The following is a 10,199-nucleotide window of genomic DNA, read 5'->3' as shown; positions in this document are numbered from 1 at the left end:
CCTTGAGAATCTGCAATTCTCTAGTGCTCCATGGACCAGCTCTAAATTTTAAAACACAACTTCTAGATGCTTGGAGTGGAAATCATGACTAATGAAAAAGAGGAATCAAAATTAGAAAAGCGTCGCCAATAAATTCGAGAAAAGAATAAAATGAGAAAAATCAGTGGAAGCACACACAGCTGGTTGCACCATTAAACACACCTTATTGCTCCAGGGAAGAGCTCAATGTGATTGGAAAAAGAACAACGGGAATTGGTGATAAACATTGATTGTAATCACTGGGGAATAAACAAGAGATAGAAGGGACTGATGGGTTTTTGGTGTCAAGTGTTTCCAACTGAATCAAGGTATTGGGAAGAATAGGGGTTTCAGGGAAATTGTTGGAAAACTTAGGAGGACCATCCAGGGATGTTCGGAATGGGTTTTTCGAAGTTTTTCGGAGATTCGAAAATTCCAAGTTTCCGAATCTCGGAATTTCGAAAACTCCAAGTTTTATAATTTCCAAGTTTCAAATTGCCGGAATATTCCTATTCGGAAGTTTTCCGAACTTCGGAAATCCGAAATTTTCCGTTTTCAAAAATTTTCGGTATCCCACTTTCCGATCATAGAGGAAAAATTGGCATTCAGATTTCGAAAAACCAAAAATTAGTACAAGTAAGACGAGACCCGCAAGGCTGCATTTTGTTTGCGCCATTGACTTACTGGAAGTCCAGAAAGCTCCAATTCTGTTAGGAATTTGATTTCGAAAATGATTTGAATTTTCGGAAAGTTTTTGATTACAGTAGAGTTTTCAGTTGCACTTAGTTCATATTTCTAAAAACACCCAAATCTTAAAGAATTTCGACAATTTTAGTTTCAGAATTTCGAATTTCGTGATCCAAGGCGGAGAATTTCGGAATTTTGGATTTTCGAAATAATAAAATTTGAAAATTTTCGGAATTTCGAAGTATTTCGATTTTGAAATTTTCGGAATTCCGGAGGGGCGGAATATTCCAATTTTAAAAACCCGGAATTTAGAAATATTTTTATTCCGGAATTTTCGGAATTCCACTTTCCGAACATCCTTGGCCATAACCAAAATCCAAAAAAAATAGTTCCAAATATAATGATACTTTTTTATAATTGGATGCGAGAAAGAGAGAGAGAGAGATAGAGAGAAAGAGAGTAAAAGTCGAGTCAGTTTCTTCTTCCACTGTCATGTCTTTATGAATAATTCAGCATCGACAACGAGACTCTTCTTCTACTCCTTTTATTCTTCTGCCTATTCGAGGATCCGAGTTCTCGAGTGGGAGGAAGAGCAAAAACGGACCGGTTTGATGACGATTAAAGGTGAAGTCCTAAATTTTTAGAACAGATATAGAGAAAGAAGATCAAAATTCAAAATTCAAAATGGAAATGGCTGCAAAAAAGAGGTCAAATTCTATTGTATATCGAGAAATAATCCAGTGGTATCAAATGCTCAAGTACGTGGACATAATATGTGGGAGGAAGGTATCCGATACCTTTTCGGCTCGAATAAAAAGCACCTTTTGGCTTTCTAAAGTAAACAAATCCCTCTTTTTTCAGTGAGGACTATTGTCTAGGTTTTCGGAATGTTGCCACTGGAAATGAGGCTTTTTTCAGGTAGCCACTATTTTGGAGAGCTATTTCTAGGCAGTTTTTTGTTCAAAGTGACGTCTATATTCGAAAAATAGAGAGAAGAGCAAAAGAGTATGAAGAAAGGTGTATTTTAAAAGAAAAGGGAAGACGTTTAAGGAAAGGAAGACACGGAAAAGAAGTGTAGGAAGTGCAGAATATTGAAATTTTTAAACTTCTATATTTGCCTAAAATGATGATGATGAAAACCTGAAAGAAAATGAAGTTCGAAGCACTCTCAAAAACGAGAAAAGAGAGATTCAGAGAATTAGAAAAAAACGGTTGGAGAGCAGCAATCAAAAAAACAAAGAACAGTCCTTTTCTCTTCCTCTGACTCGATGGATTGTTCATTTTTGTCTACAGTGTTACGTGAGACTTGCCATTACGTGTTTGTGCTCTCTCTCACCGAGAAAAGAGCACAAAAGAGCAAAGATACGTAGGCGGTTGGTATGGGGGTGATGAGTCAAGAGGATACAGGTAAAGATCGGGAGAAGGCTCTGCAGATCTATCTTGTTTTAATTGCACACTTGTTCAGAAAGAGCCTGTATGTTCGAAAATGGATATATGGAAGAAGATTATGAGCAAGGAATTGGAGTTGTGTCGGGCTCTGCGGTGAGGGGCTCTCGAAAAAAACGAGGGATAGGAAAAAGGGGCATTTAGATAGAAAACACTTGAAATTCAATTGGATCGGGGGCAATAGGAGACGAAGAAGAAGAAGCAGAAGAAAGAGAGAAGAAAGACTTCAGGAGATGTTGAAGGGTTCTCGAACACCTACGGACTCTTTTGTTCTACTCTTTGATAAGAGACACGAGAGAATGGGACCAAAGTTTTCATTGTTTTCGGTAAAGAGGAAACAAGAAGGGAAAAGAAGAATATGAAGGAGAAAAAAAGAAGATTTGAAAAAATAATAACAGAAACAGGAAAAAATGTAAGAAAGGAATAAGATGAAGTGTGAGGAAAATAATGAAAATTGGTATTATGAGCGATGATGTCACTTGTAGGGACCGTCGTACGTGCCATCATAAAAGTTTGGAGGTTTGGCCAGGAAATGACAGTCTAATCACAAACCAGGGTTGTTCGGAATGACCAATTGGGATCTTTGGAATTTTCCGAATTTGGAAGTTTCGAAATTTCCAAATTTGGGAACCCCAATTTCCCTTTACAAAAACGCGGAAAACAGACAAAAAGATACTGTAAAACCTGTATTAGAACAGCCCCTCTATTAGAAGTGGTTTTGATGAATTCTGAAAAACAGTTCACCGATTGTCTGTGGAAAATTTTCGGAAAAAAATGACCGGAAACATAGAAGAACACCCTCTAATTGAAGGGCATCTGTAATAGAAGGGGCCTCCAGAGATACTTTGGAACAATAGAAGGGCCGGCCCTTTTAATACAGGGTTTTACGGTATCTGTTTCTCTAAAAAACCAGAGAACCAACTGAAAATCGTGAAAAAAGTTGAAAGTTTTAATTCAAAAGGCAATCAAACAAAAATAACTCAATCTAATTGATCCGACACCATAGCACATACCTTTTTTCTGGTTCCGCCTACTTCTTCCTCCAACTTTTCCCCTTTCATTCTATTCATTTTTGTTCCTATGACATTCTATAAAACTCAATTACTTCCACACAATTCAGAAACATTTTTTTCCTTAAAAAGGTTCAATGGTTTTTTTTTTCGTTTTCTCTCTAAACGGAAGTGTATTTTGAAAACTTCCGGTTTTCTTTTTTAAGCGAATGGGTGCACAGTTTTTATGCTTTATGGGGTTCGGGATCTCTAAAAACTATAAATGAACTGAATTTTTTCCATCTGGTGCAAAAAAGTTCCACTCTTTGAAAAATGGGGAAAGGAGAAGTAATTAGAGAGTTGGGAGTAATTAAAAAATGAAAAAAAAACGGAAAAATAGTAAAAGAAAAGAAAAAAACAGAGGAGTTAGCAGGAGAAGAGGCACCAAAAACGCGGAAGTTGGAGGTCAGGAAAAAGAAGGAAAACGATAATTTGGTCATAGTTTGTCTGCCTCGTTTTATGTAAATTCTTTGAAAAAAAAACGGCAAAAAAGAAGAATTTTTGGAGGTGGGAGGACTCGAGCACTTTTTGGTTGAAAGTTCAGGGCAAAGTTTAAAAATGTGCACAATTTGAGGTGACTTGAATAAACTTAATTTGGAGCAGACCCGATGTAAACAACACACATATTTTGTTCCAGACAAATATCTGAAAGTGCTTGGTAATTTGTTTAAAGGGACATTGTAACAAATATTCAAAAGAAAAAGGTTCTAGAAGGAATAGTACACACCTCCTACTGTTTTTTGACTTTTTAATTTTTAATTATCAGAAATATACGCATAATATAATTTTTCTAGAAAGTGACAGAATTGTAGTATTTTTCTAAAAGACACTTCACTCCTACAAACTCCAGAAAACAAAAGAAACAAATTGGTTTTTTTCTGCAGAAAGAAGCTTAAAGACTTCTTCTCAAAATATTCTCCCGTTGGTCCCAAGAAGTTCCGGAAAAATAATACAAAGGAAAAATTATGTTGCCGGGAAACGATGGAGTCTGCTCTGACTTATTGGCTGAAATGTCACTTTCAGTTGGTTCTTTTTTTCGGAAATCAATAACAAGAGAGAATGAATTTTTTTTTGGATTTTTAGTCTATGTAGTTTAATTGAATAATTCGAGAATTTCTCCAGACGGAACTAACCTCATTCTTTGCGAGTTCCTTATAATCAATGATCCCTAATCTCTTAATCTAATGAAGTTTCTAGCTCACTGAATACTTGAAAATCATTTTTTCTCACTTTCTGAATGCTCAACACATTATAACCCCGGAAATGACACAGAAGCCAGGAACGCTCAAAAATAGGGAAATTGAAAATACAAGGATATCTGCTACTCTTAAAAATAAGAATTAATTTCTTGTGGCACTCAAAATTGGAAGAAATATCAGTACTCATTTATCAGAATTTATCATCTGGATGAACGAATAAAAAGATTGATACCGATGAGAAAATATGAAATGAGGAAAACAAAGAGAAGAAGAAGAACAGGGAATTAGGTGTGGAATGAAATAAACACAACACTGATTTATGGGAAGTACTCTCGCGCGGACCGAGGAGCATCAACACAGGTCAACTCGTATTCTAGCGAACAGCTGACAACACGTCGTCTGAATGAAACAGGGGAAAAGAAGAAGAAGAAGATGAAATTTATCACTTTGGAACGGAGAGACGAAGAGCAAGGAGTCGAGGAATTACTCTTAATGATTGGATGAGAATGACGTCATTGTTTTGAGACAATGAAACAAGGAAGAATGATGGGTAATTGAGATCGGTTGACACCTCGATCTGACACAAACTTTTCTTTATACTACTGGATTGACTAGAGAAATGGGATTTATGAAAAGGGCGGGTGATACCATTTGATTGAAAAATTGATGTTTGAAGTTAGATAAAATTGTCAAAATGTTTTACAGGTCAAAAACAACCTCCTTGATCACTAATTAACTGATATTCCAAATTATGTTGAATTACCTATTTCCTCTTCAGCCAATCCGTTGAATTTAAGCTTGATTGTTTCGGTTTCTTTAAAAGATATCAATAATCTGTAAACTGATAAAATATTGGTGTTATTATGATAAATCTTTTATCAGTTGACCTATTTTGATATCTTTTATGGAAACCAAGATAATTGGGCTCAAAGGTGACAGTTCGGGCGGGCTTCTAATAGAGAAAATACTGTAAGTTGATGTTCCCGAAGGTATGTATTTTCAAGTTATATTTCATTGTTTTGGAAAATAGAGAAAAAACCAGAAAAGCGAAAAATTTTGGAAAATTGAATGGAAAAAAAAAGTGCACACAGTGCCCTTGGACTAAGATTTCAGCGACCTTCTTCGATGAGAACTTTCGAATGCGTTTTCAGGAATTTCAAACTTTCTTTCTGATTTTTTCGTAGCAAAATTATGACAATACATAACTTTGCGAACATTTTAATTAAAAAATCCCAAACAAAAACTTCGGCCAGAGACTTCTCTTAAACGAATAATTCCAAAAAAAATAATGCCATTCTTAATGCCTGTAAGAGAAAAGTCATACAGTCTACAACTAGATACTGGAAATTTAATGTCGAACACATGTCGAACAATCACAATATTGTAGACACTTATCTCATGACACCAATCAAGTTTACACATTATGCAACACATACCACCACAAATCACTCAGAATGTGACAAATTTCGGATCAAGGACCCTTCTATTTCCCCTAACGTCCGCAGAACATCGGATTCAAAAATTCATGTGTGTTCTTTAAAAGTCCTTGCTATTCATTCGGACAAACTTATCCAACAAAAAAAGCAACATGGTTTTCTGACCAAAAACAACAACAAAGGCGGATGTGTGTTGTATGTATTCCGGGAAAAAGAGAGCGGTCGTTCATATTTTATGGGAATTCATGAAATGACCAAGTCAGTCACAGCTTTCCTTCTGAAAGCAAACAATATATTGCTTTCTGGAGATTTTCAGAGCCCCCCGTTTTGTGGGAAAATTTTGGTACGAAAAAAAACGTTCAAAACTTTTTTCAATGTTTTTGTTCCCAGTTGTAATCTAGAACAGAACAAAACTGAAAATCATGAATAATAGATTGGGAACTTTAAAATGAGTATAAAGAGTTGAGATCACTTGTTTTTCCAGAAAGCAACAACAATGCGGGAGGGTCTAGACTTCTGTTGGAATATTCAGAATTGGCTGGATTTTACAGAAACTACATAATTGGAGATATCATTATTGGTGGGCGAATCGTGAGAGAAAAGTGAGAAATCAAAAATCAAGAATGACTTCAGAATTAAAAAAAAAAGCGAGTACTTTCTTGGAAAATTGGTAGACAAAGAACAAAGAAAGTTAGGAATATTCAAATAATTTTGAATTATTCGGCAAAAGAGAAAAGCAATTTCATCAGACGATGAAAAAAAAAACAACTAGAAGGCGTGTAAATTTAGACAGTTGGAAAAGAAGGAATCTTCTCGGAAAAGTCGTTTTCTAACTCCTATTAATCTCTTTTCACCAACTTTTTCTCTCTCCTAATTTCTTGTGTCGTTCTCTTTTCTTTTCTTTTTTCTTCTCAAAAATTCTAAACAAACATACGGGACATTTAGAAGCATCAGCTCTTCTTCTTCTTCTTCAGAGAAAAAGAAACAATTCGAGTGGATAGCATGCGAAAAGGCGCGAATCGTTCTTTTTTGGTCATGTTTCGAGATTTCGAAAAACTAGAACTAGAGATGTATCAAATTGCTTTTTCTTCTTCTTCTGTCAGATACACTTTTTTATGGTGGAAGTCGAAAAATAATGATGTGCTTAGGATGATCAGAATTCAAACTTTTCAAACTTTTCAAAGGCACAATAGATTTTCAGAGATGTTCTTTAACAAAAAAGACAAGATAATTAGATAGAAACCACCAAAGACCCCAAGTTTTTTTGAGGGGGCTAACGCCCCGGAAAAGGCACTTGAAGAAAAAAACAAGCCAATAATGAACAGCAATTTAAGAGTTACGAAATGGAATTGAAAAAAAAAACGAAAAAAGAAACAAAATATTCTTCGAAACGCGCAATTTGAGTCAATAATTGAAACGAATAGTACAAAGGTAAAAATAAACTAACGAACTGACGATCCGTGCCAAGAATACTTTGGTATGATATCGACAGAAACTGCAGAATATGTACTCATCTTGTGATTAACCATCGACATGCTACTCGCTTTTCGGTTATTGGCCAGCACTTCACGATTTTGATACTGAAACGATTATCAATAACATGAATTTTGGTATCAGATGACGATAAATTTTCAGTTATATCAATTCAATTTTTTCAGGTCGATTCCTTCATAAAGGAAATTTTCTTCGTAAAATTTGCTGATAATTCAATCTATTCAATAATTATATTTCAAAAAAAAATCACAAAACAGAAATTTAGTTATACATAGACAATAACTTCGAAAAATTGGTTTTTTTTAGTTTAGAGGTCCCAAAACAAATGAAAGTTCCAAAAAAAATTGAAAGCATTAGTACTGTGCGATTTTGGACATTTTTTTATTCTTAGGACTTCTAATTTTTTTTCGGATCTCTAAATTTTTGGAACCTCTAAACTAAATAGAAAAGAGCCGAACATTCCATGAATATGCACATATGACTGAAATTTGACTTCTCTCTGACCTCACAAACAAAAATGGGTCAAGTTCATCAGTCCCTATTCAGAAAATGGAAAAAAAAGGATTTTCCAACTTTTGACCCGGTCACGAGGAACTTTGTGTTTTGTGTGGTCTAGGAAACGAAGGGTTATGAGGGATCAATGGAACAGAACTCGAATTGAAAAATTACTTTCGGGAACTTTGGAAACTTCCATAGAAATCTAGTTAGTAAACAATTCGTAGTGCCTCCAGATGCTGCAAAGGAACAAAAGTCGGCTCTAGTATGAAATTCCGGTCTTTAAAAAAATCTGGTATTTAAAAAAAGTATTATAAAAAACGATTTTTTTTTAGGTCATGACCCAATTTGTTTTTTAGGTCATGACCCAATTTTTTCTAGGTCATGGCCCAATTTTTTCTAGGTCATGACCCAATTTTTTCTAGGTCCCGACCTAGATTTTTCTAGGTCATGACCCAATTTTTTCTAGGTCATGGCCCAATTTTTTCTAGGTCATGACCCAATTTTTCTAGGTCATGGTCCAATTTTTTCTAGTTCACGACCTAGATTTTTTTAGGTCATGACCTAATTTTTCTAGGTCGTGACCCAATTTTTCTAGGGCATGATCAGATTTAAAAAGCACGGTAAAAGCGAAATCTATTCAATTCTCAAAATAAAGTTCAAATCATACAGAGCCGAAGTTACTCTAGTGATAAGTAACTAACTGATTTGACAATTTCATCTTTAAAGGAGGCGAGACAGCAAAAATTTCGGGGGACAGTTCGGGGGACAAAATCGCGCCGCGCTTATGTAGACCATCGGTCGGCAGGCGCCTTCGCGCCCCCGTAGCTCAGCCGGTAGCTGCGCTGTACCCCTGAGCTGCCTGTCATGAGTTCAACCCCTCATGGGGGTTCTCTAGGAAAAATATCAGGAAAACTTTTTTTTTTGGTGTCTGGCCTCCTTTAATTCTGAAATACTCACCATTGAAAGAGTATCCTTTCGCATTGGCTGGCTGAATGCCGATGCTTTCCTTCCACATCCTGCCACATGTGAATGTGACTTCTCCTGGAGAAAACCATCTAGAAGACCTCCGAATGCCATTTTCTGCAAAGTCGAAATTTGTTGTTGGGGAATATTCCAGACAATTCTAGAATATCAATGAAGCCTAAAGTGGAGAAAAACAAAAAAAAGAAAAGGTGGGGAAGTCATTGATGGAGCAGCAGAGATGACTACTCGGGGAAATTAGGTGAAAACATATTTTATGAGTAAGAAGACTACTAGGAGAGCCTTTTGAGCAGCACTTCTCACTCTCCTAAATCACTATGATGACACGTCACCATTTCTTTTTTCTTCTTTCTTTCCGTCGTTATTCGCATCTGCCGTTCGTTGACGACGTGAGAGGACGAGGCGGAAGATGGCGATTTGATTTATTTCATTTTGGCTCGTTTGTATTTTTGTTGGTTATATGCGTTGAAAGAATGGAGAACATGAGAAGAAAAATGAGTGGAATGGCTATATGAAATAGATGGGAACCTCTTGTTCTTGGGTGGTACTTAGATGGTATTTTTGTTTTATGGATTTTCGAAGCTTCATTCGTTCAGAAAACCAAGTTTAGAGAGCAAAGATTTCTGATTCTTGTCAGTTTCAAGCTGAACACATGGTTGGAGTTTTAAGAAACCTTCCGCCTCAGAAAAAGAGGAACCTAGGATTTTCGTATCCAACGTTTTAGATTTAAAAACCCTGGCGAACTAGAGAAGAGGATCGAAGATACTTTTAAGGTGTGAAAAATATAATGGGGTTATTCAGCTCACTGTCAAAAAAGGCAAAAAACTCCGCGAAAATTCAGAAACTGAACCAATCTGACTGAAACTTTGGATGAAACTGGAGAAAGCCGTACAGAACATATTGTCAATATTTCGGTTCAAAATATCTACTTCCAAAATTTGGCTGGGATTTCAAACAAAAGTGAATTCTCTAAACAAACCTATAAACAGGTAGCTATTTTTATACCATTTGTTAACTATTTTTATACCATTTGTGCAATATTTCTCACCCTAATTTGCAACCCACTCACTAATGATTTTGAATTGAAATGACGTTTGCAATGAGTCTAGACGAACGGGGGCTTAAACAATTCAAAAATAAAATGCATTAGTCGTTTCGAGTTTGGAATTGGGGGATGCTACGCTTCAGTCGCCGGTGACCTAGATACCAAAGTGGTTAGAGACGTCGAGAGGTCTAGGAGGAAGGCTAATATAGTAAAGCGAGCAGTATGGATGGAAAAGATTGAGAACTAGAACGGAAGAATCTCAGAGAAGAAAAGTATTGTCAGCATCAATTTGATTTACATCATACCATGGCTACCCCAAACCCTTTATTAGAAGAGCAAGCCCTTC

General features: G+C 36.0%; 1 protein-coding gene across 1 annotated transcript; it reads right to left on the bottom strand.

The window, feature by feature from the left end:
- Nucleotides 1–7,277: 7,277 nt before the first annotated feature.
- CBG03278 lies at nt 7,278–8,904 on the bottom strand (the record flags this gene model as incomplete). The annotated part of the gene is made up of 2 exons (XM_002631377.1): nt 7,278–7,415; nt 8,785–8,904. The coding sequence occupies 2 exons, from the start codon at nt 8,902–8,904 to the stop codon at nt 7,278–7,280; spliced, it is 258 nt and encodes an 85-aa protein (XP_002631423.1).
- Nucleotides 8,905–10,199: the final 1,295 nt, after the last annotated feature.

Source organism: Caenorhabditis briggsae (genome assembly GCF_000004555.2).
Source record: "Caenorhabditis briggsae complete genome, chrII, whole genome shotgun sequence".
NCBI lineage: Eukaryota > Metazoa > Nematoda > Chromadorea > Rhabditida > Rhabditidae > Caenorhabditis > Caenorhabditis briggsae.
The sequence above is the reverse complement of the archived record's forward strand: the minus strand, read 5'-3'. Positions and strand labels throughout refer to the sequence as shown.